The 23,790-nt window shown below is 40.1% G+C and overlaps 1 protein-coding gene across 1 annotated transcript; it reads left to right on the top strand.

Annotated features, from left to right (window-relative positions):
- The first annotated feature begins 1,690 nt into the window (after positions 1–1,690).
- Positions 1,691–17,428, top strand: LAPTM4A (lysosomal protein transmembrane 4 alpha). The gene is made up of 7 exons (XM_065928619.1): positions 1,691–1,958; positions 10,078–10,198; positions 13,379–13,455; positions 13,560–13,682; positions 14,510–14,605; positions 15,435–15,533; positions 16,805–17,428. Exons 1-7 carry the CDS (start codon positions 1,848–1,850, stop codon positions 16,877–16,879), a joined length of 702 nt encoding a protein of 233 aa, XP_065784691.1. The 5' UTR covers positions 1,691–1,847; the 3' UTR covers positions 16,880–17,428.
- Positions 17,429–23,790: the final 6,362 nt, after the last annotated feature.

The raw sequence follows: 23,790 nt of genomic DNA, 5'->3' as shown, positions 1-23,790 counted from the left end.
AATAATGTCAGACAGTGTTCATTGAAACTTTGCCAATGTAATAAACTTTACACTAAATTCACTGTAGTTTTCAGCTAAGAAAGGCAGAGAGGAAGGCACTTGTTTCCTAAAAAGGAAGTGTACTTTCCAAGGAAAAAAACAACATCTTTTCATAAACAGGTAAGTCATAAGTCTCATACAGATACAAAATAAACAGTGTAAAAATTTTTATTTACTCATTAACGAGGGGACCAGTGAAATCTTGTAGAGTTGGTTTAAAGGACAATGTAAAGTACCCATTTATATCATTCAAATCAGGATTGGGAAATGAATTTACAAATATCTGCAAAATGGCTTTTTCCAAAGAGGGGGATTCAATATGAAGTTTAAAGGACAAGACTATTTCCTCTTGCTATCAGTTAACTACATTTAGAGTTGAACAGATGTTGCTTGAAAAAAACACGCACAACCTAAAAGCTGAGAATTATCTTCTATTTGTTGGACTTAACTGAGGATTTAAGCCTAGGAGACATTCTCTCAGATAGCTCTGAGGGCCTTTTCCAAAGATGCAAACGCAGAAGCCAAGATACACAGGAGTTTTGAGGGGAGGAGGGGAGGAATCACAGATAGCAGAACACCAAAAGATTACTGCTAGTTAAAGATAGACCAGCTAGCCCAGGCCAATGATGTTTTTCCATGTATGGGAAGATGCAAGAGTCTGGACTTATTAAAATTACTCCCTTGCATTTAGGCCCAGTAGCCTATTTTTCTTCATCCTGAATCCCGCATCCCTGGTTGTGGTTACAAACGCCACACTTGGTTTGAGGGCCACAGCTGACCACCACAATAGCCTCTGTTTACTTAAATGACAGGTTACGCTCTCTGGTCACACTTGACTGCACAAAAATGGAGCGCTCCCCTAGATTCAGAATACCTAGAAAGGTGAGCCAGACTATGGCCTGCTTTTCATGGAAGACACCCAAGAACCTCAGTCCATTTCATTATGTTTCACAATTTTTCCTTATAAAAGTCACTCAATCTGTAAACACCCAGAAACTAAACAGTTCTGCCCTATGTTTTCCTCAATTCTTTTCTTCTCTGGCAGAGTAGCATGGTACTTCTTCGCTCCCAACAAAGAGGTATCAGAGTGACACGGGAACGCTAACATCTGATTCCTCTAAAAAGTCTGCCATTTAAGCAGCCAGGAGGGCCCCAGAGCAGGGGTTAGCCCCGCCCCCTTCTCCACGGGCACCGCCCCTGGCCAGCCCCATAATTGAGCTATGACGCAAAGGTCACGTGAGCAGCCGCGGTCCCGTGATGCGTTCGAGCAGTACGTGGCAGAGTCACTCAGACAAGTCCTCCGTGCCCGGTTTCTGCCACCTACTGCATCTAGACTTTATTTTTTCCCGTTAAATGCCTCTCACCTCCCCGTTTTCACCTCGGGGAAGGTGATCTCCCAGACTCCCTCTCCAACCCGAGCTATCCTAGGCCCTTCAGCCAGCCCCAGCCGTCTAGTAAGAGGAGGGGAATCCATTAGCGCCGAGTAGAGTTGCGGCTCTGATTGGGTGTGAGATCCTGTCAATCTCTAGGCTTTTCCAATCAAAACCCGCTTCCGCCTAGCTTCCCGCTCTTCCATTGGCCTGAGTGCGGGGAAGGTTGAGGAAAAGGGTAAACAGAGCTCTCGCGGGAACAGCGCTCTGCCCTCAGTGCGCAGGTGCGAAGCCTCTAGGTTTGGGGGCCCGGGCAGGGGCCGGGCTTGAAGACGCGTCGTTTGGTTTGGCCTCAGTGACGGAGCTCTCCGTCTTCAACCGCTGGGCGGAAGGCGTTTGTTAGGGGCCCGGCCAAGAAAGAGGCCCTCGAGGTTCCCGATGGTGTCCATGACTTTCAAGCGGAGCCGCAGCGACCGGTTCTACAGCACCCGGTGCTGCGGCTGTTGCCATGTCCGCACCGGGACGATCATCCTGGGGACCTGGTACATGGTAAGGGCGGGCAAGGAGGGAGGAAAGAGACCATGGTGGGGGGAGGATACGCCGGAGCGGGAAGCGGGAGAGAGCTCGTATTCGAAAGGGAGGATCCACTGGGAGGGGATGGGGTGGGGAGGCCTCGGAGACTGTCTTTTTAGTGGCCTCTTAACTTTGGAGGGGGGGAGATGTGTGACTGGGAATCGGAGTGGGGGTGGGAGGGAACAGGGAAATTGTTTTCTTTTTTTTTGGCAAGAATAAGAGGAGAAAAGGGTGTTGGGGAAGGCACAGGCGTTGCGGCCTGGGGTGGAGGGGGGCTGCGGGAGGAGAGAGCTCGATTTTGGTGTGGTCAGTTCTGGAAATGACCAGGCTGCGGGATCTTTTTGTGTGCTTCCGTGATCTAAAGGAACTTCCCCCCGCCACCCCCACCCCCACAGCCCCCCGTCAAGTGCTTCCTGGAATTTTTTTTTAACACCCCCCCCCCAAAGGAAAGAATTAGGAGCGCACCTTCAGAGATGCAGCCTAATTTTAAACATTATTGTCTTACCTGAAGGGAAGGCAAGAGATCCAGTTTAAGAACAGTTTTCTCTTGTTTCTGGAGCTTATTTGTAACTGTGTTTGGGATGTAGGCAGACAGGTCTCTGTTGTGAGTCTGTAAATTCGCTTGGAGTTAATACCTTTGGCCAGGATTTACTTACTATCTGCCTTTTTCCTAATGCAGTAGGCTTTCTCCTGCCCGCTTGTGAGACGCTTTTCACCACAGACCCATTCAGGTTTTTGAGACCTTTGTCTAGAACCTGCTGTGTTTTGGTAACTTGCTAATGTTCCCGGAGTGGGGGGGCGGGGGGTGCGGCGGCGGCGGCAGGATTTGTGTAATTCTGTGTCGTAACCAGGTTGACAGTGTTACTGATTTTGTGGTTCACTAGTAATGCCTTTGTGATTTCTTAGCACCATCTCCACTACTATCCATTTTCATTGAAGCTTATTTGTGATTTGTAAATATGTGATTCTGTTTAGGTAGTCTGGGGTTATGATGACTTCACAGAAGTTTTGACAAACTTCTCATATTGTCGGCTTGGTCATCTTCGCTAATGACTTTGTGATTTTTAAAATTTTTATTTGTTTCTGTTTTGAGAGGTGGTGGCATTAGTGATAATGCAGTTTCTGATAACTCTGTGAACTGCAAAAAAGGAAGAGCTTTATCATAGTTTTTGTGTGTGTGTTTTTTTTTTTTTTTTTTGCCTTTCTCTGCTCTAATTTATTCCCAACCCAGAGGTTCCATCAAAATTACTACTGTTAGGTAAACACAAGATGAGAATCATCTTCAGTTAGGCAGATACAGTTTCATGCCCACGCGCAGGGGACCTGAACTCCACGTTATTCCTTTTTTTTTTTTTTTTTTTACCATCTTGCTTCATTAGTGTACATTAAAAACGAAACTTGAATGGGTAGGCTTATTTGCTTGTTTCTAAGCTTATTTTAATATTTCCTCTACTTTCATCTTCAGAAACATATTGCTATAATTATATCACCTTTCCCCGCAAAGACCCTCACCCCTTTTGTATTTTTACTGATTTGTAATACTGGACATGCATTATATTTCTAATTTTGTTCTTCATTTTTTTTAAAGGACTGGGTCTTAACGTTTCTTTTGTTTGTTCTTAGCTCTGCCTTCCCTAAATGAATAATTCAAATCTTTAAGGTCCTGAAGCCTTTATTATTCAACCTTGTTTCCCTCATCCCTGGAAGATGACCTTCCCTTTTACTTAGTTGAGAAAGAGTCCAGCAACCTGGGACTCTTCCATGCAAACTTAATCTTTTCAGATCCTTCCCTCCATTCACAGAACAAAGGATCTCTAACTCCTCGAAAAGAAAATAAGCACCATCTCAGTTTCAGCCATCTGAATGTAATTGGCTGTGTTTCTTTCCAAGGCAGATTTTTTTTTTTTTGCTGCTATGGACTCAGTTCATAAAAAAGAAAGGAATAGCAAGCAAAAGTGGGAGTTATAAACCATGAAACTCAACATACAGAGAGAAGAATTTTAGTAAGGGCATTTATTCTTTCAAAATAGAGAACAGGGAGTTTTACATCTGTTTCCCACTGGAAGGACTTGATGTGAAAACATTTTGCATAGCTCCGTTTTTCCATGCTTTAGTTTCATAAAAAGAAGCCATAAACTATTCTTTCTTTACGTGGATTTTTCTAGTTCATGGAATATAACACGCTGCTTACATCAGTTCATCTGCTTTAAGAGATCTATTGCTCAGCTACAGTGCAAATGGCCGCGGTGCATATACGAAAAGAAGTTACAGGGACATGTGTTATTCATCTTTTGTCTTCCTATCAGCTGCCACACAGAGACTCTGAAGTGTTTTCTTTTCTTGACTGTGGCATCTGCCCTTAAGATACTGATGGCATTGCAATGAAGTTTGGAGCAAAGATCTGAAAGCACAGTGTCAAGGAACGAGAAGATAATAAATAATAACAGATTCAAATTAGGTTAAGGATTGGAAAAGGCCATTGGTTTTGTTGATTATAGTATTGCTGGTGACATTCAAAACTGTGGCTTCGGGATCCTGGCAACGTAAAGACATAATTTCTGCCTAGTTGGGGAGACAACATTTAAAAACCAAGACCACCAAGACACAAAGAGGACTTGTCCAAACGGAGCACTTTTCTTTTTTCTTTTTTTTTTTTTTGCCAGAAGCTTCTTTACTAAGAGAAATGATAGGGGAGTGGGTGAAGTCCAAGTACCTTGTCAGAATACTCTTCTTCCTGTATTCCAGGTGGGAGAATATTTATGATTCTCTTTAAGGTTGCCCCGTGCTGCTTGGAACCAACCAGGGGTGCAGTCCTTGCTTCTGCTGGTAGCAGATGCTGTAGCAGTAACTTCCTATTGGATACAGTGTCACTGCTTTCTACCATTTGCTTCTGCTGAGGTCATGTTAGGTGATTGTGCACTGTGTACCAAAGGGTTAATTATATGGTAGTAAATAGTGCAGAAGACACTGAGAAGCCAGAACCAGTTACTATATGTATCAGCCCTGAAGTGCTGGCTTTTGGCATTTAGATTTGAAGAAGCATGTCTGGCTTAATACCTAGTTTAAATAATAAGGAATTTCAGAATGAGTTCCAGATTAAATTCTTAACGTTCATAAATTTGTTTTTTCTATCATTTAGTGAAAAATTTGAAGCCAGATGATTTTTAAACATTTTCTTAGGTTGGAAAAAGCCATTGGTTTTGTTGATTATAGTATTGTTGATGCTGTTCAAAAGTGTGGCTTTGGGATCCTGGCACTCTAAGGAGATATAAGTTCAGATGCTTATTGAATGGTTGAAAATGAGCTTTAAAGTCTAGAGCAGCAGTGTCCTCCTTCATGGTTGATGGTGTACTACAAGAAGGCATTTAGAGCACTGGTTAAAATTGTAGGTCTTGGAAAGGTGTAATAATATATAGCTAATTTTTTATGAGTATCTTCACCATAAACAGTCTAAAAGTGAGGTAGCTAGGGAAAAAGTGAAGAAGGCTCCTCAAGCTGTATTCCTTCCCAGTCCTCACTCCTGACTCTTTAAATCAGTATGGCGTATTTATATTTCGGAGTCAGTGTGTTTCCCCAAACACTTTTTAAAAACTTCATTGACAAAAGTCTCAAATTACAAAAAGAGTGAAATAGTATAAAAGCCTTTCATTTACTTATACAGTCTCAACTACTAACAGCCATTTTGCCAATTCCAGTTAGTTTTGTAATAGTTCACTTGTTTTCTTGGTGAAGCTTCCTTGCTTCCAAGCCAGAAGCAGCTGGTTTCCTCACTGTTTATCTGGAAGAATTACCGCATACCTCTTGCATGTACTTATTAAAAATGCTAATTACACATTTGACTTTTTCTCCCTACAACAGGATATCCTCTTTGAGGGAGAAAGATGCTATGCCTTTCTCTATAAAATGTGTGTGTAACAGTAACTTATTAGAGCATTTGAAGTATTCATTAGACTATTGTTAAAATGAATTGTCTCCTCCAAAAATAGTAGGAATATCTTATTTGTAACTGCACAAAAGGGTAAACAGCTGTTATGCGTACATTTAACTACATACACATTTAACAGCATTTTTAAAGACAGTCAGTTTTGGTCTTTATCTGATGACAGCTGTCTGCTGACTTGCCTGAGACCCTTATCACGATGCCCTAAGACATTGTTCTAATTATAGTCTGAGCAGAAGTTGGGTTGTGGCAGAATATGCTATGGGAAAACTGAAGAATAAGGATTAAAAAAAAATAAACAAAAACCAGTCCTCAGGAATCTTCTAGGATGGGTGTGGCTATGAAATGAGAAGCAAAGAGGAATTATTCTCCCGAGGCTGAGTGCTTCCAAAGATGATCCTATTCCTTTGAAACAAGTGAAGTGTGACACATCTGTTCTTTGTTATTGTTTGTTTACTTATATAAAGTGTACAAAGGGCTTATAACACAAACCATATTGTTTACTCCAGTAAATGCAGTACCCCTTCAGCATGGATGTCATCATTGCCCAGGCTGTTGACATATATGCATATTTGCGGCATTCTGTACCTCTCCGTGTGACTAGATTTAGAAGTCAATCATTATTTTAATTACATTTTTTGCTAATTTTCTTTCTTGAATGCAGTAAAAGGGAAAAATGAATCAGGAATAGATATGCTGGAGTTGTTTGTATGTAGTTGCTCTCTTCAGATTTTATATTACAAGATCACAAAGTTAATCTTATTTGTGTTTTGAAAAATGTTGCATGGAACTTAGAAATACCAATGGTAATCAAAAGTAAATAGAACAGAGTCTATGAGCATAGGATAGGTACCCAGGGGTGAAGATAAGCTCACAGGGTGAGTTTTCCAGATGAGTGCTTTAAAATGTTACATTGAGGTGCTAATAAAGTATAATCAATCAGTGAAGAGTTGAAAAATCCTTTTGAGCTTGTCATGAAATAGTGCTGCAATTTATCATTTCTTGCTTCTTTTGATTAGACCTATGATTTATTTTGTTTAATATTCAGGAGAATGACTCACAATGAAAAGAAACTTGAAGTGTCACTAATACTAGAAGATAATAGTGGGTGAGTCTGTGACATACCCATGAAAGAGAAGAAAAGATTTTTATAAATCCTACATGTGATGCAAATATTTAAGAAAGAAAAAATAAACTCCTAAATATTTTTGATGTGTCATTTCCTTCATTTTGTAATTGAGTTTGCATGTTATTCTTCACATAAATATTTTTCTTTCCCATACAGAGCTTTTAAACTATGACAGTATTGTGCTTAGTAAAGAAGGGTTTGCTGAATTGATCTTGAACTGATTTCCGTACACAGAATATACAGTGTTTTAGTAGAGATAACTGTTCAATAGTTAATTTACTTAATTGTATTAGTTCATAAACTACCTACCCTGTTCAAAAGCCACTGCAATAAAAATGGGCAGTTAAAAGTCAGCCATCAACTGGGGAGTCACCTTGAAAATATGATTCTCTCTTGTAAGATCTTTCAAGTGTTGAAGGATGAAATACCTTGCTTTTGAGCAGTGCAAGGGAAAGGGATGTACCTGAATGTATTTAGAGAGTAGCAAACATCTTGTAGCCTTAGATAATGGTTTATTTTGGAAAGATCTCAAAAGGAGAGTTGCTTAGGAATGGTTATAAGTGATCCTGTAGTAGTAAGAAGGAAGATGTTTTTAAAAGAACCAGATTGATGTCGTAGCTCTGTCCTGTTATCTCCTCAGTGAGCTTAACACTTGGTATTTCACTTCGCTGAACCTTAGTTTAACCGTCAGCAAATGAGCACAAGTCATACTTTCTTCACAAGGTTGTTGTGAAGAATAGTCAACTAATATATGTAAATTTACTTGATTTATGGTGTATCTTCAGAAATATCAGTTGATTCCGAATTAGGTATTGTGACGTTTATCTTACTTAAAAAACTTGGGCTGCTTGTCTTCAAGAATGTGAAATGCCTTTCGCTGATAAGCTTATTTATCATTCAGGGTGGACAGAAGAGAGCTCCATGATAGAGATTGTTTAAAACACTATTGATAAAGAAGCTCAGATGTCCCTTGAAAGTATCCCATGTTCACAAAGGGAAGGAGGGCAGATGCTGTGGACTTTAGATAGGGAAGCCTACTCCAGTTCTTAAATCATTAGCAGGGTTGTTTTGAGCACTTAAAGGAAGTGGTGCCTCTTGGGATAACTGTAATTCACTAACAACTAGAGGCGTAAAGAATTTCCTTTTTGAATTGGCGTTACACCCTGGTAAACTAGGAAAATTTCACCAGATACCGGTGATGGGATTTCAGCAGGATGTTTGACAAAGTCTCTAGATGTTAATTTGGATCAGATATAGACTTTATTCAAAGCTGCTGACCAATGGGAAGAGAAGAGCCTCTATCTGGCAGCATGTCCTCAGCCCTGTTCTCTTGCTAGTGACTTAGGTGGAGAATCTCATTACATGATAATCGTATTTTCAAATGCAGGAAGCTGAGAGAGTATAAATCTATCCATAGGGTGTCAGAATTCAGATGGAGAAAATATTGATAGGCAAGAATGTTATAAGATGAAATTTGATTGCAGATAATGTATAAGGGCTTATGCTTGGGCCTCTGAATCCAACTCTACAGGTAGATATAGGTGGTAGCTTAGCAGGATCAAGTGTGAAGAAGAATTGGGAGTTTTACGGAGTCACTCATCTGACACTTAAAAGATTTATGCAGCCAGTGCATAAAAGAACCAGACTGTATTAATTGAAATTTGTTTCAGACGTGTTGATTGAAATTTGTTAGTTAGGATGTGGGATCTGAGATCCTGATGTGCTGTGATCAGATTGATCTTCTCTCATTTTACTAGTTTGTTGAGCAAAGTTGGCTTAAAACTCAACATTCAGAAAACTAAGACCAGGGCATCCAGTCGCATCACTTCATGGCAAATAGATGGGGAAACAATTGAAACAGTGAGAGGCTTTATTTTGGGGGGGCTCCAAAATCACTGCAGATGGTGACTGCAATCATGAAATTAAAACTCTTGTTCCTTGGAAGAAAAGCTATGACCAACCTAGTAGACAGCATATTAAAAAAAGCAGAGACATTACTTTGCTGACAAAGGTTCATCTAGTCAAAGCTATGGTTTTTCCAGTAGTCATGTATGGATGTAAGAGTTGGACTATAAAGAAAGCTGAACGCCGAAGAATTGATGCTTTTGAATTGTGGTGTTGGAGAAGACTTGAGAATCACTTGGACTGCAGGGAGATCCAACCAGTTCATCCTAAAGGAAACCAGTCCTGAATATTCATTAGAAGGACTGATGCTGAAGCTGAAACTCCAGTACTTTGGCCACCTGATTTGAAGAACTGACTCATTGGCAAAGACCTGATGCTGGGAAAGATTGAAGGCAGGAGGGGAAGGGGATGACAGAAGACAAGATGGTTGGATGGCATTGCTGATAGATGTGAGTTTGAGCAAACTTCGGGATTTCGTGATGGACAGGGAAGCCTGGCATGCTGCAGTCCGTGGGGTTGCAAAGAGTCAGACACACTGAGCGACTGAACGGAGGTGTTAGAGGAGCACTTATTCAGACGGGATAACAAAATATCTCAAACCATAGAATTAAGACCAGCAGGCGGAAGTTAAGTGATGTAGTCAAAGTCTTTTTAAGCATTTGAGTGTAGCTCAAGAGGAAATAATTCCTTACCACTGTACAGGAGATACTGTGGAGAGGCCTTAGACTTACCTGATGGATCATTACATACTTAGACATGGAAATTATATTTATCTGATTGATCAGCTTCAAATCCAGAAATTCTGAGATAGGAATATGAATAAATATGTGACTCAGATGAACAATTTGTGATCTCTCATTTTTCATTGTTGTGCCTTTTTATTCTGTTTTATTAATATAGGATCAGTCCAACATCTCTTCTCTGAAATGACTAAGTTTATATTTTATGAAATATTGAAAGTGTTTTTAAAGTCGTATTGTGTATTTTATCTCACAGGTAGTCCCCATTTTATGTCTTTGTTACTTCAGGGAAGATGATAGTTAAATAGAGGACATCTAAAGATTGTGTTGGGGACTGCTTCCTGATTAATAATATAGTTGATAAAATGTTATCTTTCATAGGTGGTCAACCTGTTGATGGCAATTCTGCTGACTGTGGAGGTAACACACCCAAACTCAATGCCAGCTGTCAACATTCAGTATGAAGTCATTGGCAATTACTATTCGTCTGAGAGAATGGCTGGTATGTTTTTAGTTGAAACTTTCGCCTGCTAATCACACACACACACACTTGTTAGGTAGAGGATTGATTGTTATACTTGCTGAGGCACAAAATGTGTTTGTAGGCTTTTCAAAAATACTCAGAGTTTAGCATTTGTAGTCAGAAGATCTAGTGGACTGCTAGGAGATTTCTGAGAAATGTGCATTTCTGCATTGAAATACTGTGGAAAGAGGAGGGGAGAAGAAATTAGAAGACTGAGTCTTTGGGGGTCAGCTGGTAAGTGTAGTAGAGGATGGGAGGTTTGCTCATGGAGCACAATCCTACAATAAAATATAGAATACGAATTATTTGAATATTTGGTGGTATCTTTTGCTCAGGGTCTCAATTCTTAATATATTTTTATTGTTTAGATGAAGATTTGACATTGGACTTAAAAATAGAGTATTCCTAGAACATTCATGGAAATTACTTTTTAAAATTATTTATTCCCAATAGTATTTTTATTATTTTTCTCTAAAATGCAGTTTTAATTTTATGTTAAAAATCATGTTAAAAATTTAATATTTGAACAGAAAATTATGCTTCAGACTTAGTGTTAACAGTTTCTTCAGAAAAATGTTCCCAGTTCACATGTGTTTTATAGTTATAATATTACAGGATCTTAGTGATCATATTTTTAGATTAGCTTTTGTCATAAACTCTGCACATTTTTACATTATGATCCTCTCTGATCCATTAGTGAAGTGTTTTTTTTTTTTTTTTTTTTTTAATTTGCTTGTTAATTCAAATAATTATTGTCCTCGGGCCTAACCTATTTCTCTAGAGCAGGTAGAGTTTTGTGGCCATTAATAATATGTTATAGTATGATGACACTAACAGTTGTTCATATTGTGTTTTTTAAGTGTTTTTGTTTTGTTTTTACATGAGTATCCTAGTTTTACTTTCAAACATATATAATCTTTTAATTTTGTTGTCAAATTCATACAGAGATACCAAGAATATATGGAAACATTCCTTCTGGCATTTGATTTTTTTTTTTCTGAGTAAATCTGTTTTTAATAAAAAATCAGAATAGAACAATAAATGAAACTTTAGCTTCTAATAATGATTTTTTTTTTGGCATTTATAAACTTTAGGCTGTAAAATTTTACTGAATCTGCTAATGTCAGCATTTTCCTTTGTCATGTTTGTTGCTCTTAAAATTGAGGTGTAGAAAAGATTTATGGTTACTGATATTCTCGTAGGTCTGTGCAGCTGACTCTTAAGTCACAAGTTTATTGTGTGTTGCGTGACTGTTGTTGCTGCTGCAGAGAAAATCACATTCATTATATTTTTGTTGATCATATTCTACTGAAGTCCTCAGTTCAGCTCAGTTCAGTCCCTCAGTCGTGTCCGATTCTTTGCGACCCTATGGACTGCAGCACACCAGGCTTCCCTGTCCATCACTTCCAGAGCTTACTCAAACTCATGTCCATCAAGTCGGTGATGCCATCCAACCATCTCATTCTCTGTAGTCCCCTTCTCCTCCCGCCTTCAATCTTTCCCAACATCAGGGTCTTTCAGATAAGTCAGTTCTTTGTATCAGGTGGCCAAAGTATTGGAGTTTCAGCTTCAGCGTCAGTCCTTCCAATGAATGTAAGCAAATATGAAAATACATAGTTCTTGGTAACACAGTAGTTGGTATTTCTTTGGAAGGTAAAATTTGACCTTCCTACAGACCTGGTGTTGCAAAGGTAAGTTAATTTCTGATCACTGGCCTGATAACCAATTTTTTAAAAAATGAAGTTTGTGATTAATTATTTTTAATCAGCCAAACAGGTTAGAACACTCAGTTTATATGAAATACTTCTGCAGCATATGCAAGCTGTTTTTCAGATAGGAATTTATTGTTAGTTATACTCACCTGGGAGGTGGGTAAACACTTGAGACCTCCCAGAGGAGATTCTGAATATGGTGCAAATCTGAGGATCTTCTCTGGGCATTGAGCCCCTCATGTTTTGCTTGCTTTATTGATTAACACCTACTGGAGTATCCCTTGTTCCAGGCATTAAATGTGTTTTACACCCACCACCCCATCTCTCCTCTGTTTTGCTATTTGTTGCTCCAGTGGAAGACCTTGAGCTTCACTTTAATTATTTCAGTATTTTAAGAAGTCTAAATCAACTCGTAGTCTTCCGGTAACGGATTTTTGAAAGCTAATTGTTTGAATTACACATTTTGCTTTCAAGTTTGTTTATATCTGAATTCTTCCCTTTGAGAGCCATTGTGTGCTGCAGCAGGGAAGTTCTTTAAATCTTTAACTTTTAGTTGTCCTGTATCCTCTAGGAAAATTTAGAGAGAGGTCTTCTTAGTTCAATGCCAGATACTGATGCTATTTGTATTTCCAAGTGACACAGTGATACGTAACACTTAGCCACTAGTGTGAACACTGAGCAGGTAGTCTAATCATTCGTCGTTATTAGTGCCTTTCAGGTTTTGATATCTAGCCAGAGCCAGAGAATCAACTTTAGACTCTTACAGTGCTAAGAAGCTCATCAGGTCAAGTGTGGGTGCTTTTTGGTTTGTTTTGCTTGAGATTACATGAGCACTTTGTGAAAAAGTTGAGTGGACGTGGATTAATGTAGAGAAAGGCAGCAACCCGAGGAAGGATGGAGGAACAAAGAAGAAAATAGACCTGGATGTAGCCGAGAAGCCATGGTGAAGGGATACGGAGCAGGGAGTTTGGGTGTTGAGGTGGAAAAGGGGGATTGAGTGAGAACTTAGACTTTCAGGTGATTTACTTTATCTTAGACAAGAGGGCGTCTGTACAACTCGGTGTTTAAACAAATACCAGCCTTTTGGTCCGGCTGAACCCTGCTTATCTCACAAGACTCAGCTTGTGTTGTGTCATTTATATTTTTTCCCTGATGCTGAAGGCAAAACTAATTGTTTTTTGCTTCTGTTGTAGCACTTGCCACATTGCATTATAATATTCTGTTTGCCCATATTCAAAACTTAGACTCTGGGCAGAGAGCTGTCTCTGGCAGAGTACCAGGTTCATGGGCTGTCCTAAATCAGTGGCCATGAGTCGTAGCAGTTTAACAAATAAGAAAGAGCAAAGGCAGGAATTTCTTAAGCTTTGTTACTTGATAACATTTTGTCATAAAGTTATGCTTTTTGTTATATAAGTAGCTTAATTAGATTTTTCTTCTGTTTTCATAGATAATGCCTGTGTTCTTTTTGCTGTCTCTGTTCTTATGTTTATAATCAGTTCAATGCTGGTATATGGAGCAATTTCTGTAAGTATTCTATACTTTTCTTTTAGAGTTTTGACTTTTACTACGTGGTACTTAGTTATTCCATATATGTGATGTGATGTTGTGGTTATTATTTTTTCCTTCAGTATCAAGTGGGTTGGCTGATTCCGTTCTTCTGTTACCGGCTTTTTGACTTTGTTCTCAGCTGCCTGGTTGCTATCAGTTCTCTGACTTATTTGCCAAGAATCAAAGAATATCTGGATCAGTTAGTAAGTGTGTATGCTAATAAAATTAAAAAAATTTTTTTCATTTGTTGAAAATCAAAGCTTTTGGGTACTATTTTTATTTAATCTATTTTTTTAAAGTATTTTAAAGTAATTATCATTACTACTGTTACTGACCATATTGAAATCAAAAACATGAAAATAGAATATCTTCTTACATGTGGATAATTAAAGATTAAAAGTCCTTAAAGATGGATATCATAGAACTTAAGGAGTAGTTCCACTTTTGAGTGTATGAAAAGTAAATAAATAATTGGACTGTGTTTGGCCCTCTTTGGAGTTGTACTCATTGGCACTCAATGGTACTGTCAAAGACAGTACCGTCTGTCTTTGCAAGCATCTATAGCAAGTATGTGAGTGCCTTCTGTATTCTTCACTCTATCCTAGGCAAACTGTTGGTGTATGGTGTGTAAATATAACATCCTTTTCTTCAAGGAGTAAACCATGTATTTGGGGAGTCAAGACATGAAGATCTTATTTGTAATAATAAACTAGGGCTGTCCCATGACAGCAGGAAGTGAGCAAAGGTTAATGCTATGGGATGGAGGGGCAGGGAACACTGTGGCCTGAAATAAGGTCTGGTGGATAGAGGTGTAGGATCCAGATAAATGAAAATTAGTTTCAAAAACGCGTCTTATAGGTATTTTATTGCAACCTACTTTAGAGAGTCCATCTTGCATACTGCAAACTTACTGTTCGTTCATTCAAAAAAACATTTATTGATTGCTTTCTATATGCAAGGCACTCTCCTTGAGGACTCTAGAACTCCTTTTCTGCTCTGCCTATTCATCCCTGCCTTTTTTTTTTAATAGCCTGATTTTCCCTATAAAGATGACCTCCTGGCATTGGACTCCAGCTGCCTCCTGTTCATTGTTCTTGTGTTCTTTGCCTTGTTCATCATTTTTAAGGTGAGTTGCTGACTAAGTATTTGGTGGGGAAGGGGGGCATTTGGACTGTGAGAGTGTCCTTCCAGACCTTCTTGTTGCCGTGTCTTCTCCTTATTCTAATGTGGTAGAGATCGCTCCCAGGGAATGTCTTCTGTCCTTTTCAGACAGTGGTTGGAGATAACCAGGATTCTTCCTGTCTAGGAACATCATTATGTTTTTGGACATGGTTCATGGTTGGGATTGAAAATCTCTTAAAACTCCCAAAGTTTAGAAATAGAATTCCTTCTGCAGCATAGTGGTTGTCACATGTGAATTGGAATCCCAGACTTGGGTTTCTCTGTAAAACAGTGGTAATAAAGCTTGTGACATTTAAGTGAGGGCATAGAGGGAAAGCTGGCCTGTACTTGGTCCAAGTGAATGCCGGTTCCCTTCTCTATGGAGAAAATGTGGGGAGAGCATTATAAGACTCCTTAATTTTAGAGCAGGTAAATTAAAATTAAATTTATAAATTAAAAAATAAAGTAAGTTGCTCAGTTGTGTCTGACTCTGTTCAACTCTGTGGATTATAGCCCACCAGGCTCCTCTGTCCATGGAATTTTACAGACAGGAATACTGGAGTGGGTTGCCATTTCTTTCTCCAGGGGATCGTCCCAACCCAGGGATCAAACCTGCATCTCTTACATCTCCTGCACAGGCAGGCGGGTGCTATACCAGTAGAGCCACCTGGGAAGCCCTAAAAGAAGAAAAAGGCAATTGCTGCCAGTGGCTTCAATGTGCAGCCACATTAAAACTGTATAATTTTACATACAGTGGAGTTCCGAGTATGTAAATTTTGTTTGTATTCCTTTAGGCTTACCTAATTAATTGTGTTTGGAACTGTTATAAATACATCAACAACAGAAACATGCCAGAGATTGCTGTGTACCCGGCCTTTGAGGCACCTCCACAGGTGAATGATCTTTTATGATATTAAAGCTTCACTAGCCATTATTGAGAATTCCCAAAAGAAGAATCTAAACCTTGACTTTCTCTTCAATACTGTAAGTATGGTTTAGGGCATGAATAGCTTAAATCTACAAGTTTCAGCATTTCCCAGTTGGAATCCCGGGTATGTGGGCTGGAAACACCCTGCACTGCTCATCTCTTTCCATCTGGCCAATGGTTTTGACTCATGATCAGTCTCCAAGTATTGCATTTTGAGGGGGAGACCAGTCAGTGAACAGCAGTATGAGTGATGCCAGGCCCTTGACTTCTGGAACTTCTGAGGATAGGATACCATCAGCTGAAGCTTGTGGTGTTTTCCAAAAACATCCATAGGATCCAAAGGGGAAGCTGACTTTCCTGTAGGGAGAAGAATGCAGTAGGTTCCAAGAGTCTGTTGGGAGGCCTCCTTCTCAGACCCTCCAGTTGCTGCTCTGTGCCTTCCAGCCTTCCAGCATGTAGAGTATATATGGCTCATGTAGCATCAGCCTGTCACGCTGGAGTCATTTAGCTTAAAAATGCCACTTTTTACCTAGGTATGCCCTTCACCTTAGAGCAGGCGATACAAGTGCTTGATGCTTTGACTCCAGATTCTGATAAAATACAGCCTTGTACTGGAGTGTTCCTGTAGCAGTGTTCAGCGGGCCCTTCGCCGAGACCCTCCATTCCTGAGGTGACTTGGCCTGGCTGCTTTATCAGTCACAGTGGAGTGAGGGGAGGGTGCTACATGCTGCCTATCGGGGTGTCCTGGTGACCTCAGGGTCTGTTCAGAAGCAAAATTATTTCTGCCTTCCCTTCTTACCTTCCTCTTCTGTTATCCTCTCTAGTGATCTTGGATCAGACATATCCCCTGCATGTAAAGCTCCAAGTTATTAGTTATCTCTACTCCCAAGAACTATAGTTGACCCTTGGACACCACGGCTTTTAACTAGAGAATCCACTAATATGTAGATGTTTCTCAGTAGGAAATACTACAATACTACCCAGTCTGCATTGAGTCCATAGATGTGGAACCACAGATACGGAGGCCTGACTGTGTGCAGTGTTGTCACGCCTAACGCTCTCATTGCTCAAGGGTCAGGTATCCTGAAGAGTCAGGTGTACTTAGCTAACAGTTTCTTTAGCTCTTCTCTGTGGGTTGGTATACCCCTATTTAAGATATTAAATCTGAAAACTGAGTTAAGATAGAAATTTAAAGGAGAATTAAATCCAACATAATTTTTTCTTGTCTCTTTTCAGTATGTTTTGCCAACCTATGAAATGGCAGTGAAGATGCCTGAGAAAGAACCACCACCTCCGTACATACCTGCCTGAAGAAATTCTGCCTTTGTCAATAAACCCTATACCAGCTTTTTGTCTTGTTCATTTTACAGAATGCTGCAACACAGGGCTTATCATACTTGTTTGATACAAAGTACATTTTCCTTTGTTTAAGCATTTTATTTTCAAACACTAACAAGCTTTTTGGATATGTATTAAAAGTCAGATTTTGTTGTTGTTGTTAAGTATGTTACATTTTAGTAGTTTTTGAAGACAATCTAGATTAAGCAAGAGCAAAGTGCCATTGTTTGCCTTTGGTTGGGGGTGGGTGGGAAGGGGGCATTCTCTACACGTATTCTTTTTTAACTTTGCACTTTCTTTATATAGTAGTTTGCATTTTAGTTATTCACTGCCCTGGATACTTTCAGGAAGAATGAATTAAATATTCAGGGTGAATGAGTTCAGTTTAAGATCTGAAGTTTTCAGCTATGAAAATAGGAAAAATATATAACATTTTAACTTGACTGTGGAAAATGATGGTTGCATGTTTCTAATTTGTGTTTCCATCTTTGAGATAAGATGCTTTAATAAATCTCTTAAATACTTATTGTTGTTGTTTTTAATCTATTACCCTTTTTTGTTGAAACCCAACATTTTCCATTATAAGCAACTCAGACTGCCACAGATTTTTGGCACTTTGAGTACAGCCATAACCAAGCTTGGTGGACCCAACCTGGCATTGTTTTTCTTCTTGGAATGGGAATGGTGGACCATTATGGCCTGTGATCACTACTTCATTCAAGGCACATTTGTCTTTTGGGAAAGGACAGGCCTTAGACTTTATGTAGAGAACAGTCATAATGTTAATCCTAATTATTGCCCCCAGGAAAGGGAAAACTGTTTGTGGTCATTTTCCAGTAGAGGGAAATCTATTGTTACCTAATGTTAAATATCCTAGTAAATATGCCAAAACTATTTGCCTTTAAAAGTTAATTTTTCCCCCCTCTGCCAGTGCTAGAGAAAAATTTTAGTAGGTTACATAGTATGTTTGATTCTAAAATTCAGATAGAGATAACACTGAAAGATAAATGTTTAGCCCTGTCTTTTAAAATATGAAGCAACTTTGGAACTTCCTTGGTAGTCCAGGGATAAGACTCTTGAGCTCCCAGTGCAGGGTGTCCAGGTTTGATCCATGGGAATCAAGGTCCTGGGAAACTTAGGTCCTTCATGCAAGCTACAAGTAAGGGTCTGCATGCCACAATAAAGATCTGAGAGCTGCAACTAAGGCCCAAAGCAACCAAAATATAAAGAGTAAAAAAAAATGAAGCACTTTCATTGTGAGTAGTTCATACATTTCATCATTTTGACCCCTGAGTTTGACACTCCATTCTCGTTCCCATAAGAATGTCTCATGAGATACTGATGCCCTCCTAATTGACAGAGTTCTATTATCCTAACTTCAGTTTTTGTTTTTTATCATTGAGCATTATCAACTACCCAACCTTCAAAGTCTGTCTGCTATTTGACCTTCAAAATATTTTATTAAGGTTTGTCTTACCTTTTTAAGGGCTTCCTTGGTGGCTCAGACGGTAAAGCGTCTGCCTATAGTGCGGGAGATCCGGGTTCAATCCCTGGGTTGGGAAGGTCTCCTGGAGAAGGGAATGGCAACCCACTCCAGTATTGTTTTTTTTTTGGAGAAGGAAATGGCAACCCACTCCAGTACTCTTGCCTGGAAAATCTCATGGATGGAGGAGCCTGTTAGGCTACAGTCCATGGGATCACAAAGAATCAGACACGACTGAGTGACTTCACTTGGTGTCTCAGAGGGTAAAGTGCCTGCCTGCAATTCGGGAAACTCAGGTTCAATTCCTGGGTGGGGGAGAAGGAAATAGGAACCCACTCCAGTACCCTTGCCTGGAAAATCCCATGGATGGAGAAGCCTGGTAGGCTACAGTCCATGGGGTCGCAAAGAGTCGGACACGACTGAGCGACTTCACTTTCTTTTAAAAATCTATTCAGTTTCCTTCTCTACCTGTCTACATCTGCATTCTTCCATGCCACTGTTGTGGTTTTTGGCCATCTTGCTTCACTTTTCCAATTTATCACTGTGAGTGTAGCTGCAAAAGCTCTGTGAAGTTTCAAGTGTTTCCAAGGTCTGTGAACTCGAGTCCTGTGAGATCCTTGTTCCAAAGATTGAGCTCACCAGAATATACATTCTCTGTGCATTGTAAGCACATTTGCTGTAATGAAAAAGCATGGACTGTAGCACACCAGGCTCCTCTGCCCATGGAATTCTCTAGGCGCTCCACTGGAGTGGATAGTCATTACCTTCTCCAGGGGGTCTTCCCAACCCAGGGATTGAACCCTGGTCTCCCGCATTGCAGGCAGATCCTTTACCATCTGAAAGAAGGTAAAGAAGCCCAGGGAAGCCCATGAAAGATTTAGTACATGGAAAATTCTATGAATTGGCCATTCTCTCTGCTGCTGCTGCTAAATCGCTTCAGTCGTGTCCGACTCTGTGACTCCATGGACGGCAGCCCACCAGGCTCCCCCATCCCTGGGATTCTCCAGGCAAGAACACTGGAGTGGTTTGCCATTTCCTTCTCCAATGCATGAAAGTGAGAAGTGAAAGTGAAGTCGCTCAGTCGTGTCCGACTCTTTAGCGACCCCATGGACTGCAGCCTACCAGGCTCCTCTGTCCATGGGATTTTCCAGGCAAGAGTACTGGAGTGGGTTGCCATGGGCTTCTCCTATTCTCTCTGATCATCTGACAGTGAACTTCCAGTGAACTGGCTTTGGAGAATGACTTGTTGAGTTGGCCTGCCTCCTTTCCTGGAGTACTTACCTCCATTACAGCTCATGTTAAGTGTATCTGAGTCTCTTAGTGAACAACTTGGCAATAAGGCCTTTTCTTTTTTTGTTCCATCTATAGCACTTAGTTCAGAGAAGGCAATGGCACCCCAATCCAGTTCTCTTGCCTGGAAAAGCCCATGGACCGAGGAGCCTGGTAGGCTGCAGTCCATGGGCTTACACGACTGAAGCGACTTAGCAGCAGCAGCAGCGTAGCACTTAGTTCAATGACCTACACAAACTGGAGGTGTGGGGGGTGAGGTGCAGCGGGATGTTCACTGAATGAAACAATTTGTCTCCACAAAATTTTCACTGGTAATAGATTATTTTTAGTATAAATTTCAGTCAGTTCAGTTGCTCAGTTGTGTCCGACTCTTTGCGATCCTGGGGACTGCAGCACGCCAGGCTTCCCTGTCCATCACCAACCCCCGTGGTATACTCAAACACATGTCCATTGAGTCAGTGATGCCATCCAACCATCTCATCCTCTGTCGTCCCCTTCTCCTCCCACCTTCCAATCTTTCCCAGCATCAGGGTCTTTTCAAATGGGTCAGTTCTTCTCATCAGGTGGCCAGAGTATTGGAGTTTCAGCTTCAGCATCATTCCTTCCAATGAACACCCAGGACTGATTTCCTTTAGGATGGACTGGTTGGATCTCCTTGCAGTCCAAGTGAATCTCAAGAGTCTTCTCCAACACCACAGTTCAAAAGTATCAATTCTTTGGCACTTAACTTTCTTTATAGTCCAACTCTCACATCCATACATGACCACTGGAAAAACCATAGCCTTGACTAGATGGACCTTTGTTGACAAAGTTATGTCTCTGATTTTTAATATGCTGTCTAGGTTGGTCATAACTTTTCTTCCAGGAAGCAAGCATCTTTTAATTTCATGGCTATAAATTTGGTATCATCTAAATGTGGGCCACACCACACTTACATTTAGTTAATTTTTTAAAAAGATTATATATTTTGGGCTGTGCTGGGTCTTTGTTGCTGCCCACAGGCTTTCTCTTGTTTCGGCAAGCTGGGACTACTCTTCATTTTGGTGTTCAAGTTTCTCATTGCAGTGTTCTCTTGCAGAGCACTGGCTGTAGGGCTTTAGTAGTTGCAGCCCACAGGCCTAGCAGCTGCGACTTGCACGCTCTAGAGCTTGGAGCTCAGTAGTTGTGATGCATGGGCTTAGCTGTTCCAAGGCATGTGGGATCTTCTCTAACCGGGGATTGAACCCCTGTTCCCTGCATTGCAAGGCAGATTCTTAAGCACTGAACCACCAAGGAAGCCCCCACACCTACATTTAAAGGGTCTTAAAAATGAGACCAAGAAATTTCCTATTGATAAACTGTACATTTTGTTCCTTCTGTTTGATGGTGTACCAATCGCCCTGTTTTCCAATCTGTGACTAATTTGTTCGGTCATCGTGGACTCGTTCCAATGTTCCTTGTAGGCAAATGCTAAGTGTGCCATTTTCAGGTCTCCTTTTGCTGAGAGGAGGAATATGTTATAAATAAGCCCAAGGGTTGACTGAAAGAAAAAGTTGCAATTTTGCTTTTCTGAGGTTGCTTTGTTTGTTTGTTTGTTTGTTATTTTAGTAAAGTCAGGACTTTAAAGTATGAGAAAATAATTTACAAGCAAGAGAATGTTGCCACCTAATGGAATAAGGACACATGAGAGGCAGAATGGTGGAATGAGCATGGGATCTGGAGTCAGAAGGATGAAATTCAATTCCTCGTGTCACCAAGCTATTACTCTCTCATCTTGGGAAATTTAACTGGGATCTGAGCTTCAGTTTCTGCATCTGTAAAATCAAGAAAATGCAAATTCCTGGCCTATGGACTTCTTGGAGTTGTTCTTAGGATCAAATGAGGTAACAGACATGGAAAGGTTGGCAGTTATAAAGCACTGTGCAAATATTATCATGAGGGGCTGTGTTGAGCAAGGAATGGGTAAAGGAGGGCCTGAAGAGGAAGTATTTGACCTAGAAACCAGAAAAAGAGTAACTGTTTTCTGGTCTGTTAGAAAGGAGTTTTGTATCTGTCATCATTCAGTTAGGTAGCTCAAAATCCGAATAAGGCATCAGGAAAGCTGATTTATATTCCTGGCCCTCCCATCGGCTGAATGAAATTAGTAAATAACTCTTTGCAAACAAGTGACTGCCCAGATTCCTTCTTCCTCAGACCTTCTATGACTTTTTATTTTTTTTTGGTTAAACAGTTAATTATCTTTTAAAGAGAAAAATAATTTTAAAACTTCGATATATACCCATTCAGTTATCATTTCTAGTGCTCTTCATTCCATTCATAGGTACACATTTCCATCTGTTATCATTCTTCAGCCAGAGGACATGTATTACTTTTTTCTGTGTTTTTTTTTTTTTCCCCCAGCATGGTTCTGCTGCTGCTGAATTCTTTTGGCTTTTGCATGTCTAAAAATGTCTTTGATTTACTTATGTTTTCAAAAGCTATTTTCCCAGGGTATGGAATTCTAGGTTGTCAGGTTTTTTTTCACTTGGAACTTTAAAGATGTGGCTGCATTATCTTTCTGGAAACATAGTTTCCACTGAGAAAACTGCTGTCTTCCTTAACTTTGTTCTTCTGTATGGAAAGCCTCTCTCTCTCTCTTTTTTTTTTCCTTCAGGTAATTAAAAGTTTTTCTCTATCAATGATTTTGAGCAATTTGTTTATGATGTTCCTCGATTGTACATTTTTTTTTACATTATGTACATTTTTTATGTTGTGTATTTTTTTTTAAATTTTTTATTTTGTATTGAGGTATAAATAATCAGCAATGTTGTGGTAGTTTCAGGTGAACAGTGAAGGGACTCAGCCATACATATACGTGGATATACATGTATCCATTCTCCCCCAAACCCCACTCCCATCCAAGCTGACACATAACATTGAGCAGAATTCCATGTGCTATACAATAGGTCTTTGTTGGTTATCCATTTTAAATACAGCAGTGTATACATGACCTTTCCAAATCCCTAACTATCCCTTGTGTGTGTTTCTTGTGGTTAGGGTTCATTGACCTTGGATCTGTGGGTTTATAGGTTTCATCAAGTTTGGAAACTTTTTCAGCCATTATGTCTTCACATATTTCTTCTTGTCTTCCCCTCCCTCTCCTTTGAGGATCATATCTGGTTGGAAAGATATGAATAGACTTCCTATAGTGATGTGATTTGAGATAAGCCTTGAGAATTGGACAGATATGAACCGGTGAAGATGTGGGGTAGATGACTTGATAACTTATTTAATACCAAAAGCTCAAGAGGGGGAAGTGGACACCAAGCCTTCATGTCTGTGTGACTGGAAGGATTGCAGTATCACTGGCAGAAATGAGGAGAATAAAGGAGAGGAAGTTCACTGAAGAGGAGAGGATAAGTTCACTCTTGGAAATGCTTGACCTTGGGGGTACTTTTGTGATCTGTGAATAGAGTGCCACAGGAAGGGTAATTGATGGAGTTCTACTTCCTAGGAGCAGGATTAGGACAAGAGACCCAGATTTTGGAACTTCCCTGGTAGCTCAGATGGTAAAGAATCTGCCTGCAATTTGGGAGACGTGGGTTTGATCTCTGGGTTGGGAAGATCTCCTGGAGGAGGGCATGGTTACTCATTCCAGTATTCTTGCCTGGAGAATCCCATGGACAGAAGAACCTGGCGGGCTACAGTCCATGGGGTCGCAAGGAGTTGGACATGACTGAATGACTAAGCACAGCACCAGAGGAGTGGTAGCTGAAACCACATCAGACGAAATTTCTGACATAGATGGTACACAACCAAAGAAGCTCTGTTCATTCAGACTTTCCACTCCAGAAGTTTATTCTAGGGAAAGAACAATAAATCATCACAGATCTGTCATCTGGCTCTTCCATCTCTCCTTTTCCCCCTTTTTCTCAAGACCAGCATATTCCAGATTGAGGCTGCCCCTTAAGTCTGAGTGCCAGAATGCAGATGTAGATCTATGCAAGACACACAACAGAGCAAGATGTATTTTTGTTGCTAGAAGACCCTGAGATTTTGGAGTCATTCGTTACCAGAGCATAACCGAGCTAGAGTGGAGTGATAAAGAAACAGTTTCTTAAAACTGTAAAAATAAGAGAGCAGTAGTAAAGTG

This window comes from Muntiacus reevesi, chromosome 3 (genome assembly GCF_963930625.1).
Source record: "Muntiacus reevesi chromosome 3, mMunRee1.1, whole genome shotgun sequence".
Taxonomy (NCBI): domain Eukaryota; kingdom Metazoa; phylum Chordata; class Mammalia; order Artiodactyla; family Cervidae; genus Muntiacus; species Muntiacus reevesi.
This window is presented reverse-complemented; position numbering and strand designations above follow the sequence as displayed.

Excerpts from the sequence above, each read along its gene's own strand:
- LAPTM4A (XM_065928619.1), top strand. The coding sequence starts at position 1,848 with ATGGTGTCCATGACTTTCAAGCGGAGCCGCAGCGACCGGTTCTACAGC. Across the intron at positions 1,959-10,077 it reads TCCTGGGGACCTGGTACATG|GTGGTCAACCTGTTGATGGC; the intron begins GTAAGGGCGGGC and ends TATCTTTCATAG. Across the intron at positions 14,606-15,434 it reads CCTTGTTCATCATTTTTAAG|GCTTACCTAATTAATTGTGT; the intron begins GTGAGTTGCTGA and ends GTATTCCTTTAG.